At 51.6% G+C, this 15,875-nt stretch overlaps 1 protein-coding gene across 1 annotated transcript in view; it reads right to left on the reverse strand.

The window, feature by feature from the left end:
- Positions 1-193: 193 nt before the first annotated feature.
- Positions 194-15,875, reverse strand: part of LOC308392401 (diacylglycerol kinase zeta-like) — a 38,630-nt gene continuing 22,948 nt past the window's right edge. Inside the window, exons 4-33 of the mRNA XM_080875429.1 lie at positions 15,510-15,587; positions 15,376-15,432; positions 15,232-15,300; positions 14,774-14,845; positions 14,523-14,639; positions 14,381-14,455; positions 14,141-14,242; positions 13,881-13,963; positions 12,357-12,417; positions 12,162-12,275; positions 11,232-11,372; positions 11,070-11,148; positions 9,205-9,260; positions 9,062-9,124; positions 8,666-8,739; positions 8,423-8,534; positions 8,092-8,291; positions 7,725-7,825; positions 7,360-7,451; positions 6,592-6,661; positions 6,478-6,518; positions 6,063-6,253; positions 5,731-5,817; positions 4,888-4,956; positions 4,104-4,138; positions 3,894-3,937; positions 3,669-3,789; positions 3,017-3,053; positions 2,830-2,929; positions 194-1,221 (exon numbers count right to left, since the gene is read on the reverse strand). Coding sequence (XP_080731555.1) covers positions 1,105-1,221; positions 2,830-2,929; positions 3,017-3,053; positions 3,669-3,789; positions 3,894-3,937; positions 4,104-4,138; positions 4,888-4,956; positions 5,731-5,817; positions 6,063-6,253; positions 6,478-6,518; positions 6,592-6,661; positions 7,360-7,451; positions 7,725-7,825; positions 8,092-8,291; positions 8,423-8,534; positions 8,666-8,739; positions 9,062-9,124; positions 9,205-9,260; positions 11,070-11,148; positions 11,232-11,372; positions 12,162-12,275; positions 12,357-12,417; positions 13,881-13,963; positions 14,141-14,242; positions 14,381-14,455; positions 14,523-14,639; positions 14,774-14,845; positions 15,232-15,300; positions 15,376-15,432; positions 15,510-15,587 — 2,658 coding nt within the window. The 3' untranslated portion in view covers positions 194-1,104. The remainder of the gene's footprint in view (positions 1,222-2,829; positions 2,930-3,016; positions 3,054-3,668; positions 3,790-3,893; positions 3,938-4,103; positions 4,139-4,887; positions 4,957-5,730; positions 5,818-6,062; positions 6,254-6,477; positions 6,519-6,591; positions 6,662-7,359; positions 7,452-7,724; positions 7,826-8,091; positions 8,292-8,422; positions 8,535-8,665; positions 8,740-9,061; positions 9,125-9,204; positions 9,261-11,069; positions 11,149-11,231; positions 11,373-12,161; positions 12,276-12,356; positions 12,418-13,880; positions 13,964-14,140; positions 14,243-14,380; positions 14,456-14,522; positions 14,640-14,773; positions 14,846-15,231; positions 15,301-15,375; positions 15,433-15,509; positions 15,588-15,875) is intronic.

The raw sequence follows: 15,875 nt of genomic DNA on the forward strand, positions 1-15,875 counted from the left end.
CATCCCAGGTTTTGGGGACAGTGCTCTGGTTCTTGCGGGCTCAGGTAAGCTGACACAGGTGGTGTTTTCTTCAGTGACGGGACAGCCTGACACCTGAGGAGGAGGCGGGGTTAAAAACCACAGGTGAGTGCTGACAGGAAACAGACGCCCACTGGATGCAGCACAAAGCGTGAGATTGTGTTTTTGTTGTTGTTACTCGAGACTTCTGGTCCTCTTAGGGACGAAGTAACATAAACATGAACAAACCAATGATTATTTATGGGAATAAATGGGCGTGGAGAGTGTTGCTGACATGCTTTATTGCAGGTCACTCAGAAATGATCAAACCAAACAGTTATTAGTTGAATATCATACAGCATCATGTCATCCTGCCTGCTATCTAAAGGTGATTATTAATCCTACGGCGTGACTGCTTTGGCAGAGCTTCAGCTTAACGTTTCCAACACTGACCAGTCTACCGGGCGTCTCAGCTATTTACACACATCACAGGAAGCATCGCGCTTTACAGTCAGGTGACAAGTTACAAGAAATACGCTCGTATGTGACTAAAATCTCTAAAGTTCAGTTTGATCACAAACAAAATCCGTTACATCTCTACAAAGACTTCATAAATAAGCTGAGTGAGCCTAAGTTAAATATCCAAACACTTATTTCTGTCCAGTAAACAAATACATCCAAAAGGTCACTAGAAGCTTAAAGAAGACACGCTTGCAGCTTTTCTGTGATGCGGCGAAAGCGTTCAGCTGCAGATGGATGAAAGCCGCCACTGTTCGCCGTCGCACGTCTTCACGCAGAGGTCAGAGCGCTAATGTTCAGTCGATAAAGACGTATTCAAAATGCAGTTTGAGCCAGATCTGAGAGTCTTTGTGGCCTGAAGAGGAAACTAGTTTGACTTTGTTTTAGTGTCCAGGCGCGTTTACGCTGTTACGTTGGGTACTTTGGAGGATTTTCAGGCGTTTGGACAAAAACACAACAATAACTCGCCCTGCCCCCGCACAGCAGACAAGAAGCACGACGCTGCCGTCTACGCCGAGACCCGGCGCCTCTCTGCAGAGGACGCAGATAAATACGAAGGAGGGCGGGAGGAGCGAGGTGTTCGGGAGGTCACACGGTCGTCTCCTGGTCCTCTCGCTGGATCATCTGGTAATGCTGGCAGCTCTTCAGATAATCAGCCAGCTCCGGGTCGTTGGCGTTGGCGGCGCGCTGCCTGGGAGTCTCCCCCTGAAAGAGACGAGCAGAGCTTTAAGAAAGCCGACGGGCTCCACCGTCAGCTCCGTTACCTCCACGGTCACCTTTCAATAAGCTGCAAATAAAACCCTCAAATTTCACTCATCAAACTCTCAGTGTGACCTCACAGCGGACATCAGTGGTCACATGATGCGATTCAGCCGAGCAGACTACAGCCGCCTGGGTCACTGTCCACCTGTCAGTCAAAGAGGCCACGCCTCTAATCCAGGTGAGTGATGAAAATGGGCGTAATGCAGGAGGAAATGATCTCTGGAGAACAGTTTGTGTATCGGGCTGCAAACACGCTGCCTCTGCTGGACGTCAGACGAACTGCAGAGCAGAAGGAGCGAAGGCTCCGAGCTGCTCGGTGCATCTAGACACTAAATAACACATGAACTCTTTTCCTCCTCTGGAGAGGAGAAGACAAAGAGAAACTCAGATTATGGGCTGCTTCCTGTTACCACTGGCTTCACCATGGCGACGGTGAGCCGTGGCCTTTTGTATGCGCCGGAGCGAGGCCGGGGGATCCCGCGGCGATTCGTTTCTCAGTGACACACAACATTAATCACTTTATAGAAGTGGGTCAAATACTGCTGGAGATCCATTTAGAGCGCGGTGGCTGTGCTCCGGCCGGTGGCTGTCACTGCGCCTGAGAACGACACGCAAACGGCTTCGTGCAGCGGGAAGCTCGACCGATCACACCAACTCACATTCTTTGTGTCCACGAGCACAAAACGGAGCGCACGGAGGAACCAACCAGCGCAGAGCAGCAGCTGGGACGCCACATCGTGATTTGCAGACGCATGCGCTGCTTCATGTTGATTCGTCTCTTATTAAGCTCCTGCTCCGCTCTGGCACAGCTGATGTTCAGCTTCAGACACTGGGCCTCATTCACAAGCAGAAACCTGAACTCTAAACACACACACACACACACCGTGCACGGATGGCGAAGGCCCGGCTGTCATCTCTAAGCTCAGGGCGCCGCTGCAAACATAATGCAGCTTCACCCCGAGCCGCGCTGTTGCTCACTCAGCCAGCAGGAGGCGCTGCGTCGCCTGCTGTACCTGCGTCACCAGATAACGTTCTGCTTTTGTACGGATGCAAAGTACATTTTAAAAGCTTTGTTGTTTTTCCCGTTACACTCTGGCAACGGAGCGTTTTCAAAAGCTTCGATTGTCCAGATTGTCAGAGTTCCACTCGCTCCTCGCCGCCCTCCAGCAGGGTTTATAACGGATGCTGCTGTGGGGTCTGAGTGGGTGAAGCACCTGGAGTGGGACTTTAAGTGTCTTCATGCTTCCAGCGCAGGAAAGGAACGCCACACTCCTAACACGCTCGACCTGCTATTAACTAGAGCAGGCGAGGAGGGCAGGAAACCAGATCACACATTTTTCAAAATAAAACCGGCTATTGCAGTTAATAATGCAACAGCTTCCTGCCATTTTGTGTTTCTTTTTATCGCTGTGTGACTGATTTCAATTGAAAGCCTGCGTGGGCTAGTACCTCTTGCCACGAGTTCCCAGAATCCTTTGCGGTTTTACCCCTTAATGACGTCACATTTTCAATCTCTATGGAAGCATGGACACGAAGTATCTCCTGCTTTACCTGTAGGTCTGTCTTCATGAGCGACGCTCCGGCCTCCACCAGGTATTTACAGATGCTCCTCTGACAGGAAGTGGCGGCTTTATGGAGCGCCGTCTCCCCTCTGAAAGAAACAAGAACGAAAACGCACATGAAGGCGCCGAGCCTCGTCCAGCAGGAGAGGAATCGAATGGAGGAGAAGCTGACTCACGTCTCTTTCTCGGTGACATCCAGGTGGGACGTGGGCACTGAAAGCAGCGAGACAAACAGAGTCATCATCACAGACGAACATCAGAGCGCTTTAATGTGGCGGCAACAGCACGTGATGCTACGAGGAGCAGCTCGAGTTTGTGACTGGACAGTCGAACTGATTTGACCCCACAAAGAAGCTACACCTGTGTGCACGATCACCTGCTGCTGGGGACGAAGAGGAGCAGCTCAGGGCTCACATACGAGAGCTACAGCAACGGGCAGGACGTGAGAGTGAGGCGTCTCAGGGTGACGAGCTCGGAGATGACAAGGTCCAACTACACAAGTTTAGATTCTTACTTCAGTGACTGAAACTTTCTAGTTCGTACTTTGCTTCTAGTTTCTGATGAGAACCTCCAGAAACGCCCTAAAACGCGAGCGTTTCTCTAGATCACGGATCAGGTATGGCAGCTCTCTCCTGACCGTTATCTGAGGAGTCGAAGAACTCGTCCCGAGGATGAGCCGAGTGTAATAAAGGAGGAGCAGCGTGGCGTGAGGCTGGCGGCTCGGTCGCAGAGTGGAAATACCACAGCAGCCTCAGCCGTCTTTGCACACTCAGTCATCAGAATCAGGTTTCTTAACGTTTAGCCTTTATATAGAAACGATTCGCTCACCGCTGTCGACGAGGTACTTGACGATGTCTTTGCAGCCGGCCTCCACGGCGTGATGCAGCAGCGTGCAGCCGTCTCCGTCTTGCAGCAGGAGGTCCGCCCCCTGTTGGTGGAGCTCTCGGAGCTGCACAACAAATACAGCGATTTGTTCCAAAGTGCACATGCTCAGTAAACCGCTTTCCTCAATCAGAAATCAATACTCGTAACGATCAATACGTCCACACTCACCCGGTCCAGGTTTTCCTTCTTGATGCAGCTGATCAGCTCTGCATCTGAAGAGCAGGAAACAGACACAAGGTTACACTTGTTTTCACTTTAAATTCACGCAGCAGAGTCCAGAACACAGCCTGTCAGCTCCCTCTGCTGGACAAATGCTGGAACTGACGCTGAAGACTCACAGTGTTCAACAGCAGAACTGAGGAGGAGGAGGGTTTTTACCTTTTTCAGGGTCGTGTGAGGTAGCAGCAGGAGGTCTGTCGGTGAGAGAAGACACAGATAGGAGGTCATCAGATTGTCATGTGACAGAGGGAGGAGCTTAAATCTGAGGTGCAGGGTGATCGGGACAATCGGGGGCTTTGAAAGCCGCCCGCCTCGTGAACAGTTTCTTCTCGCACCGAGACATCATGAGGGGTGTCACGCCTGCACGTCTGTGCGTGTCCTCCTGGGATCAAACCGCTGCACACGCACAGCTAATCTGTCACTGTGTGTCAGCCAGGTCTGAGTCTGTGCAGCAGGGACGCTCTTGTTATGGTCTTGCATTACAGCGAGCGTTCTGAGCACCTGCGGTGTCTTGCAGTTAAGCTGTGTGTTTTTATTCTGCAGAGCCACAGCCAATCAGAGAGCTGCACAAACAGACGCCAAAGCACCTCAGGCCACAGACTGTATAATAAAGATGGACATGGCTTCTGATATTATGATGAATGTCCAGGAGGGGGCGCTGATGTCACTCATTATGTAAATTATGGCTCTCATTAGCGTTAAAGAGGAGGAGGCTGGGCTGTTCTTATTGGCTAACAACCTGACATCACCATGACATCACAAACCAGGCACAAAAGACGCTGTGAAGCTGAAATGTTGGCAGGTGTGTGTGTGTGTGTGTGTGTGTGTGTGTGTCTGTGTGTGTGTGTGTGTGTGTGTGTGTGTGTGTGTGTGTGTGTGTGTGTGTGTGTGGATGATGAGGAGCTTCAGAGAAACAGCAGACAGGAAGCAGGTGGAGTCGTACCTAATGACGGGTCTGAAATCAGCCGCGGCTGTGTTGGAGCGATGCACATTGATAATCTTTGCTCCTCGCCTTTAGATCACAGACAACATGGACAGGTGACAGGTGAGTCAGCGGCAGCACATGGAAAACAAACAGCACCGGCATGTGGACACGAGGGCGCATTCACACGCCGGTCACATGGCACATCTGGACTGGTGTTGGGTTTAATACAGGAACTTTGTACGACTTAACAAAGCATCAACCTCAACGAAGGAGTGAAGGAAACACGAAGCTTCTTTCAGCCAGTCTGACGAGAACGATGTGGGCACATGAGTCTACCACAAACTGCAGCATCAAAGCCTTCATGGGGATAAAATGTTCAAAGTGCCAATTTAAAACGTACAAATTTGATGTATTAATGTTAGTAGACTCTTAATAAAAGATGGACGTAGGTCCGAGGGACACTGCAGGCTCAAGCCCCGCCCTGAACCCTCCCCTGCTCCTATTCGGCTCTGACGGGACCAAAATCACTGAGTCAAAGATCAGCGATCGTTATCTCACAGACCAGAGGAGTCGCCCCCTCCTGGACGTCACTTAGACTGCAGGCGGCATCCATCGTTTATATACAGTCTGTTATTAATGCAGGCGTGGGACCACTGTGCCGTGAAAAAAAGCAGACAGCGCAGTGGTCGAGCCAGCAGGGGGCGCTCTCATGGAACGAAGTATTCACATTTAAACTGCTCATTCCTGTTATTTGTGTTTACAGATATCAAACAGATTTCACTGAGCGGACCCGAGTATCAGCTGACTCTACAGGATCTGAACACTTCCTCCAGCAGCAGGTGTGCGAGTGCGTGTTGCTACCTGCAGAGGGCGGTCTTAGAGGCGCTCTGAGTCAAAGCATCGACCACGGAGCTGTCGCTGGAGATCCTCTTCCTCTGATCTCGGGATCTGAAACAAACACAGCGCTGTTTTTATTCCTGCCCCCCATGATTGATTTCTGATCGTGATTCGAGTGGCGGCGGCGTCCCAGCGGGGAGCAGAGGGACGAGCAGCTCCATGGAAACGGCACTTCAAACACCAGGAGCTTATTTCAGGGCGAAAACCTGCAGTTCCTCTGACATCCAGCAGAGGCAGCAGCGAGTTAAGGTAAACACACAAACTGTTCGGTCCCCGTAGATCACATCTTCTCTCACCTGTGTGACGAGGTAGGGGAGGTGGGGGAGGGCGGCGAGCAGGGGAAGGCGAACTGCTGGTCTTGGTGCTCCTCCGAGTCCACCAGGTCGGGCATGCTGGGGGAGGTGCCCACCGTCTCCTTGGAGACCAGCTCCGGGTCCAGGATGTAGAGCTCCTCCTGAGAGATCTCCGTCACGTAGTTCAGGTGCTCCTGAAACAAATGACACATCAGGACACACCTGGCTGCAGCTCATCCATCATCACTGCCAGAAGAAAGAAAGCTGCACCAATCAGCAGGTGCAGTCTGCTAATCTGAAGGCCGGCGGTTCGATTCCCGTCTGCATCCATCATCCGTGGACGCACTCAGACATAGAAAAGCATGGATGTGCGACTCCACCTCGCCACAGTAAAGGTGCTTCTCTGCTGCGTTCCTACCTGAGCCCGGTCGATCCTGTAGAAACGATCCGCCGTCGTGCCTGAAAGACAAAGAGAGCGCGTTTGGGCAGGTCGGGGTCCGTGTGCGAACGGAGGAGGTCGGCTTGGACTTACAGTCGAGGAAGCACCACTTCATGGAGAGCTTGTGTGAGGACAGACTCTCGCCTTTCATCGCCTCGCCGTCCTGGAGGAGCAGAAAGAGAAGCGTGAAAGGCACCGCCGCACAGAGCCGACACCACAGACTCACTTTTACATTTCACGGGAGGAGCAGAGGGAAACTGTCCAAATGTAATCAAATAACAGTGAGAGCCTCCATCAGACTCTTCGTACCGAGAGCCCCGCCTCTCCTGACCGATGGCACACTCGTGCTGCAGGACGGCGAGCTGCTGTTCGTCTGTGCAGCTTTTCTCGGTTGGTGTTGGGTCACAGCTGAGGTTTATTACAAACAACACAGTCAGCCACTTCCCCTTACACCGCGCCCTGATGCTCCTCGCTATCAGTGTCTGATGTGTCACGCCGTGACAAGTTTCACCCTCTCAGAGCAGCCCGACGGGTCGCTCGCACCGCAGGAAGTACGATGGAGGAAGGATCTGCAGTTTTTTTGCTTTTGGCAAACAGTTGCACGTAGAGGTCGACTAAACCCCCCAGCCTGTGGATGGTGAGGTGATTTCACAGGTGACAGGTAACCTGTCCCAACGATCGCAGTCTGAGCGCTAAAGGTCGTCTCATTTTTAAATTGCCAACACGTCACAATTAAGTCGGTCGGCTCACGTCAGCTCTTATATTCTCATATAAAAGCTGCCAGGTATCTGTGTCATTCTGCAGTCTTTTAAATATGAATCAGTAGATTAATGATTACTCCTCCTGCCCACAACGCTGTACCTGCTCCAGGTTGTCCTGCAGACGGTCGATGTGCAGGCGGCAGGTCTCCAGATCGCTGTCTCCGGGGACGGTGATGACTCCCAGCGGCAAAGCTCCAGGAAACATAAAGGTCAAAGTGAGAAACGTGCAGCATGTGCTTGGTTTCTGCTTTGAAATAACAACAAGTGACTCGTGATAGTGGAAACAGTCTGTCTCTTTCACTGAGGCACTTTAAAGACCATCAACAGTAACTGGTTTGAGGACTGAACCAGCAGGTTCCCAGTCCGATGAAACCAACGTGCCCCAAACACAGTAAACACAGTTAAACATGCATTTGACTGGAAGCACTGCTGCTACTTTGCAGATAACCAGTCCTTCACACTTACACGCCTCCTTCAGCTGATCTTTGTCATAATGCAGGGCCTCGTACGCCGCCATGCTGATCCGGTTCACCCTGATCTGGAGCTTCTCTGGAACGGGCTGCTGACTGCACACAAGCACGCCATCATTCAGTCACCGAACACGAACTGAGATCATCTGATTCATTTAAGCCGCTTGCATCATCTGCATACGCGTGATGGTATTTATCTACAGCGTAAATAGAAGTGGGCTGAAGCGAGCCATGTGGACTCCATCGCTAATAGCAGCTATGACAGTCTGCTCAGTACTTCCTGTTACTGCGACTGCCAATGAGAGCAAAGGAATCTACTGAGCGACCAATGAAAGGTCGGTCAGTGCGCACACCAGACGTACTCATTGAGATGGGGCATGGAGATCCTCCTCTTGGCCTTCTGCACCATGTTGGCCTGGTTGCGCAGACTGATGTGAATGACGGACGGTGCCAGCTTGCAGGGCTCGCCGTCCACCTGCATGGGGATGGACTTAAAGGTGGTGAGGGTCACTTCCTTACACTGGTGGAGGCGTTCACCATGACCGCCCACCTGGAGGGTGGCCTGCAGACAAACGAGCAAAGATTTAACTGGACCAAACGAGCGTTTACATCAGTAAACGTATGTCTGTGACGGGGCGCGGTGTGGTCTGATGTGGTGTTTGTAGGTTACGCCGTCTGCGGCTGCACGCTCACCAGAGACGTCATGGTGAAGCCGATGACCTCGATGCAGCCGTCGTCATGCCGCTGAGGCTCAAAGTCCTGATGTTCGCTGGGGTTGCCCCACGGCGTGGTGCCAGCACAGTACCTGCAGCAGGTAGACAAACCAAGCGCGCACTCGTACTTTAACACAGCATTTCCAGTTTATCTACTGGCTGGGTTCCACCGAGGGAGACGGTGTGCATGTGGAAGATGTTTGTTACCAGGCTGAAGACGTACCTGGGGATGTTGAGGAAGAGCAGACACTGCAGCTTCAGGTCCTGGACTTTGGCTGTGAGGTCCGTCCCGTCACACTGAGGAGGAAGGAAACGAGGATTTATAAAGGAGCGTGCTGCTCCGCGTGCTTCCTGCCACAGCCGTGAGCTGCAGAGGCTTGAGAAACTCTCTCGTTCAAATGTCATCACGTGTCGCTCCAAAAAACCCAGAAACTCAAGATTCAAACGCCACATCCCAGCGGGTGGTGTTAGTGCGGCTACAGCCATCTTTATCCACAGTCCATGCATTCATGCTGCGGTGCATCACAGGCACTGACTGGTTGTCATCGGCCGTAACGAGCTCGCTCACCTGTAACGACGCTCAGTCACACGTGTGTTTAAGCTTTTCAGCCCGACTCACCACCACTCTGATGTGCTTGGCGAGGTCTTTGGAGCTCCCGCTCAGAAAGTCTGAGAAGGCTGTCTGAAACACACACGCACGCACATTAGAAACATGTTTACGTGTGAACGACCAGCACAGCAGCCGCACGAGGACACACTCACCCCTGCGTAGAACATCTTATTCCTGAAGCGGCTGTTAAACTTCTCGGGGTTCGCCTCTGAAAAGATCAAAGCAACAGTTTGAAACAGACCCCACAGCACCGACCCCCCCAAACCACACAGCTGGACTCATTTCACAGGATTTGATTCTGGTCAGATTTTTAATGATCACATGAGACATAAACAGCTGTTAGCGGATGTTTTATGGTCCTGGAAGAAGATTAAAGGTGCAGGAAAAATACTGCTGATGAGTCCAGATGTTCTGAGTAGGCCTGGAAACTAGTGAAAGCCTTTTATTGTGTAGAGACACAGGTACCAGCTCACAGGTGTGAAACTGGCTCCGTGCACCGCTGTTCTCTAGCCTGTAGGGGGAGTGAGCGTCACCCAGAGTACAGAGCCCCCTGACAGGCTGCTGACTTCCTGTGAAGAAACAGGAAGTTACATTTCTAACCAGTGAAAGTACAGCAATGGTAAAGACAGCGCTGTAACTCAGCTCTGCTACAAAGCTGATAAACAACACGAGAGGTCAAAGGTTACAGGAGGTTTTAAATCCAACATTCCCGTCTGTTGGAGGAGTGGGATTTTACTCCCAGCTGAGTCACTCTGATCAGAGGAGGATTCGAGCTGCCACCCTGAATGCCACACCTGTGGACCTGCCACACCTGTGGACCTGCCACACCTGTGGCAGTTTCCTGTGTGTCACCGCCGGTTCGAAAGGTGATTAAACGGCCCATCGCAGAGCTGCGTACTCTCAGGTCAAACTCATTCTACACACTGGGTCACAGGCTGACGGCGAGCGACCGGTGCTTGGAAGACTATCAGCCAATCAAAGATCAGTATGAGGGATCTTTGACGGCTGGTTGGTGAGATGTCGTTAAGCAGTTTTCACTTCCTCATTTGTCTTTGTGGTCATCTCGTTTCTATATTCCCAGTCTCAGACACAAAGTCGTAAGACGTCCTCGCGGTAACGCGTCTGTCTGCACAGACTTTGAATCAAAGCTGGCAGTCTCTGCTTTGGGCCCTCAGTCAACACATGAACGTCCCGCTGTAAAAGCCGCCCACGAAGAAGAGCCTGCAGAGTACTCGAGTACAGAGCCAGCTCGTGTGCTGAACATCGATCCGAGCGATTCGATCCTGACCCAGAAGAAACGGGAATGAGTTCTGTATTTCTGACTTTATTGACCCCTGACCTTTGAGATGTCCAGCCTGACAGAGGGTAAAACCTTCGACCTCATCAGCCCGGGTTCTTGTCCCGTCCTGCTTCCACACTTTGCGACAGTGGGGCAGAAGAAGGTCCTTTTAGCAGGAAGAGACACCCAGCAGGACCGGCTTCTTTACTGCTTTGGCATTTTAGCCATTAACTTATTCCATCCATCCATCCATTCGCTTCCGCTTATCCTTTTCAGGGTCACAGGGGGCGCTGGAGCCTATCCCAGCTGTCATAGGGCGAGAGGCGGGGTACACCCTGGACAGGTCGCCAGTCTGTCGCAGGGCTCCATTAACTTATTATCTGTGTTATTTGAATGCCCCACAGAGGAGCGGAGGACGCCACAGCCACACTCGCTCTTCATAACTTGTTAACCTACAAACGTGGAGCGGCGTCATGCCGGAGTCTCTTTACATCAGTAATAATCCTGTTAGAGAGTCATGCTCCACAAGGGGGCGCCCTGTCCCCGTTTTTGTTTGTTCTTCAGCGTGTGGGAACAGGTTTGGTGCTAGAACCATTTTAAAGTACGGATGCAAACTGTGGCACAGTCATCGTGCATCTTTTATTAAACCAGCCGTGGACACGCTGTCAGGGGGAGGGGACAGCTCAACTATCAAAGACATGATGGTGGATTTCAGGACGCGCCTGTGAGCGTACTGACCTCTGGATTCATGGAAGCCCAGCGTGACGTGAGCGTCGAAGCCCAGACTGAAGTAGTTGTTGAAGACGTCGATGGGGAGCTGAAAGGAAGCAGCAGAATGAAACGGACCGTCAGATCCTCCTCGGGTGGGCGTCGGCTCTCGCAGGTGGGCGTTAAACTCACCTTGTCTGTCTGGTGTTCGTCCCGGTCCTCGGGCCGCGCCTCTGGGTTTGCCTCCACGTTCAGGTTCCATCGGTCCAGCTGCACGATGTTGCCGTCCTCCACGTGCGAGAGGATCTTCGTTATCGGTTCATCGGTGTAGCCCTGGGAGAAGAAGAGGAAGAGGACGAGTTACACAAGGAGCAACGCTGGCTCCTATTTTCACAGAAGAAGAAGCAGCGTTCACACAATGATCCACAGTGACGATTTTCTTACACGAGTCCTCTGAGTGAACGTGCTTCAGCGTTAAACTGCAGTGAAGCTTCTCCACTTTTATGGTTAAGCTGAATTTTTATGAACCTTCACAAAACAACCTGCAGTTCTTCTGACGCCCAGCAGAGGCAGCAGTGAGTCAGTCCCATGTTAAAAACTGTTGGTCCCCACAGCTAATTTCCATAACACCTGTACTCATACGTTCATCTTTAAATGATATTCAATTCAATTTTATTTATGTTGCAACAAATCGCAGGCGCCTTATATTGTGAGGTAAAGCACAGAGAACACCCCAATAATCAGACTGTGAGCAAGCACTTTGGCCACAGTGGGAAAGAAAAACTCCCTTTCCTTCTAACAGGAAGAAACCTCCAGCAGAACCAGGATCAGGGCAGCCGTGTGCCGGTTGGGGGTGACAGTCAAGTCAAGTCAAGTCAAGTTTATTTATAAAGCACATTTAAAAACAACCGAGGCTGACCAACAGGATGACAGGATGGAGACAGGACGTATTTCAGGGGCCTGGAGGGGCTAAAGTGGCGTGCTTCAGACGGAGCAGCTACACTGAGGCCCGGTGTCATGAAAAGAAAGATTATTCTGACTGTGAACCATGCAAAGCTGTTCTGGAGCCCAAGAATGAGAACAAACTGGAAATGATCAGAAGTGGTGGTGGAACTAACTTACTCCTCCCCAGTTCAGAGTCCTTGCCAGGTCGTTGCCAGTCCCCAGTGGCAGGATGGCCACAGGAGGCTGAGGGCGGAGCTTCAGCTGATCCAAAACAGACAGGATCCACCCCACCTGCACACACACAGACACGCTGATGACAAACCATCATCTGTTGGTTAAATACTGGTGAGGAATAAAGCGTCTGTGACTCACGGTGCCGTCCCCCCCGCAGGCCAGGATCCGCAGGTTGGGCACTTTGGCGTACAGCTCCAGCCTGCAGGAAACACGACAGATTTTAAAATGTGAGTGCAGGACAGAGGAGGAAGCTGAGGGAGGAAGGTGGAGGCAGACTGCACATATGAGAACAAAGAACAAAATCGTACGCTGAAGCGTTGTTAGAGTTTCTTTTCAGTTTAGAATGAACTGAACGGATGGAGAGAGGCCAACAAATCTAAGGCCACTGAGGGAGTGCAGGGTGAAGCGGTGGTGACATGATTAGAGCGCGCTGTAGGTATCGCAGGTGCTGCGCTGGATCTATCTATCTGACAGCCTCAGTCCATTTTACAGTGGGGCAAAAAAGTATTTAGTCAGCCACCGATTGTGCAAGTTCCCCCACCTAAAATGATGACAGAGGTCAGTAATTTGCACCAGAGGTACACTTCAACTGTGAGAGACAGAATGTGAAAAAAAATCCATGAATCCACATGGTAGGATTTGTAAAGAATTTATTGGTAAATCAGGGTGGAAAATAAGTATTTGGTCACCTCAAACAAGGAAAATCTCTGGCTCTCACAGACCTGTAACGTCTTCTGTAAGAAGCTTTTCTGTCCCCCACTCGTTACCTGTATGAATGGCACCTGTTTGAACTCATCATCTGTATAAAAGACACCTGTCCACAGCCTCAAACAGTCAGACTCCAAACTCCGCCATGGCCAAGACCAAAGAGCTTTCGAAGGACACCAGGAAAAGTATTGTAGACCTGCACCAGACTGGGAAGAGTGAATCTACAATAGGCAAGCAGCTTGGTGTGAAAAAATCAACTGTGGGAGCAATCATCAGAAAATGGAAGACATACAAGACCACTGATAATCTCCCTCGATCTGGGGCTCCACGCAAGATCTCATCCCGTGGGGTCAAAATGATCATGAGAACGGTGAGCAAAGATCCCAGAACCACACGGGGGGACCTGGTGAATGACCTGCAGAGAGCTGGGACCAAAGTAACAAAGGTCACCATCAGTAACACACTACAACGGCAGGGAATCAAATCCCGCAGTGCCAGACGTGTTCCGCTGCTGAAGCCAGTGCATGTCCAGGCCCACTCGGCGACAGCGGGAAGGAAAAACTCCTTTTAACAGGAAGAAACCTCCAGCAGGCTCAGGGAGGGGCCATCTGCTGCGACCAGCTGGGCATGAGGGGAGGGCGACAGGACAGAAGACCCAAGTGTTGGAATCACATGACAGGTTTTCATCAGTTAAGCTTCATTCGATTTAGGCTCCGCCCTCCTATCCACTGAGCTACCTGTGCTCTCTGCGTGTCTCTTTTGGACCTTTTTCAGGTCGTCGCGTCTCCCCAGAACATGATGCACCACCACTAAAGGTCAAAGGTTAGCACAGCAGCTGAGTTTACAATGCCAAACCGTTACGATGTCAAAGTTCATCCTCATTGCCCCACGATCTGCTCGGTCTAACTGAAGCGGTGAGGTCAGAGGTCACAGGATACGAGTGGGCAGTCTCACCCCTCTTTGGGCCCGCCCTTCGTCAGGTCGAACACCTGCCGCGGGTTCAGGTACCACATGAAGGACTGGATGATCTTTGCTCCCTGAGAGGAGAAGACAGAAACAGGTGTTTGATGAGAAGCTGGAGGAAACGATCCAAAACACAGGAGTCACATGACCGCCCAGCGCCGCTCTGCGTCTGCCTTTTGGGCTTCGGGTTCGCCGTGCAGTGCATTCTGGTCATTTTCCTACTTCTGTGAGTGATTGGAGGATGACCGTACCTGGTTCCCACCGCTCTTTGGGTTCACAAACACCAGCAGAGGCTTCATGAGCTGAGAGGGGAGGGGCTTCACCAGGAAGGGCTTCCAGCGGCCATCTTGGACCTGAGAACCAAAAGAAAGGTTAATGCATGAGCCCCAACGCCGTGAACAGACGTGACCCTCAGAGCTCTCAGTCTGACCTCTAACAGCTTAAACCAATCAGCTGTCAGGATCAAAACAACGATGACGTCACTTCCTCACCTCTCCGCCCTTCTTGCTCGCCTTGTTAGACTTCAGTGACGTCCTCTTCTTCTTCTTACTGGACTTCAGCGACGACTGCAGACAGGACAGAGACATCAGCGTGTGTGTGTGTGCGCGCGCGTGTGTTTGTGTGTGTTTGTACCTGTGGCCTGCGGACCCTGATGATCCAGGTGGGCGGGACGATGACTGCGGCGTGAGCGCCCAGAGAGCAGCACTCCTCGATCTGCTGCAGCATGAAGCAGGTCACCTTGTTGTGATACTGAAACACAAACAGGAAGTCAGCTGAGAGCGTCATCCAGCACCTGCACGATCGCGGCGTCGGGCCGGGACGATCGGTTTAGCTCGTTGGCCTTTCTCAGTGAACTTTGAACCCGAACAAAAGCGAGCACTCACCGCCTGTTTGCACCACGAGCAGCTGATGGCGACGATCTCTTTGCTGTGGAAGGCAAACTTCTGCTGAAAGCCCTGTGGGTGAGACAGGACTCAGGTTAACCTGCATCTCGTCTTCAGCGTTTCCTTCCTGTGTGCCGTCTTCATCGCTCACGCTGCGTCGTTCTCATAAGCCATCATTTATTCGTTTCTTTGCCTCTGTTACCTCAAACTTGAGTCAGCTCCAAAGCTTCTGACCTCAGTTTGAAATAAGAAGCTGTTTTTAAACCAGGGGTATTAAACATCAGGCCCGGGGGCCAGCATTGGCCCAGCAAAGACTCCAACCCGGTCAGCTGGACGGTTTTGGGGAACACCAACGTAATGAAGGCTCAAATAAACAGTTTTGTCATCATCTTCTCGGCTCTGTTTGTTTTTCAACATAAACAGCAATAAAAGCCGTTCGACGGCGAGCGGACGCTCACCTTCCCGCACTGTCGACACTTGCCCGCCTGGCGCCTCCGGTGGACCCAGTGGTGCCGGACGACGTTGGACTGAAAGACAACAGCTGGTTAACAGAACTCGTCTCTGCACAGCATTCAGGCTTTAAAGAATCTGCTCTCACTGACCTCTCGCACGGCTCGACATCCGGGTTCCCTGAACGACGGCTTGCACCTGAAATTAATCTGAACACAGGAGACGTGAGGAGAGGAAACAGGAAACACCCGAGGGCGTAAATCCAAAGCGGCGCCTCGGCTTTTACCTTCTCCAGCTGCTCCAAGCACACGGTGTGCACCGAGATCTTACACCCGGCACATTTCTTCCTCCCTTTGTCTGTTTGCTGCAGACAAACATCAGATTTACTCATTTACTGTAATGTGACAAAATGTGGGAAAGTTCAAGGGGGACAAATACTTTTGCAAGCCTCTGTAAACAGCATCAAGTCACAAATACAGTCGCCTCAATGCGCCTTATGTTGTAAGGTAGACGCTACAAAACCCCAAAATCATCCCCTGTGAGCAACAGTGGCGACAGTGGGAAGGAAAAACTCCCTTTTAACAGGAAGAAACCTCCGACAAAGAGGGGCGGGTCCATCGGTTGGGGTGAGAGAAGGAAGATGATTTGTTAA

Source organism: Rhamphochromis sp. 'chilingali' (genome assembly GCF_963969265.1).
Source record: "Rhamphochromis sp. 'chilingali' genome assembly, chromosome: 2".
NCBI classification, from domain to species: domain Eukaryota; kingdom Metazoa; phylum Chordata; class Actinopteri; order Cichliformes; family Cichlidae; genus Rhamphochromis; species Rhamphochromis sp. 'chilingali'.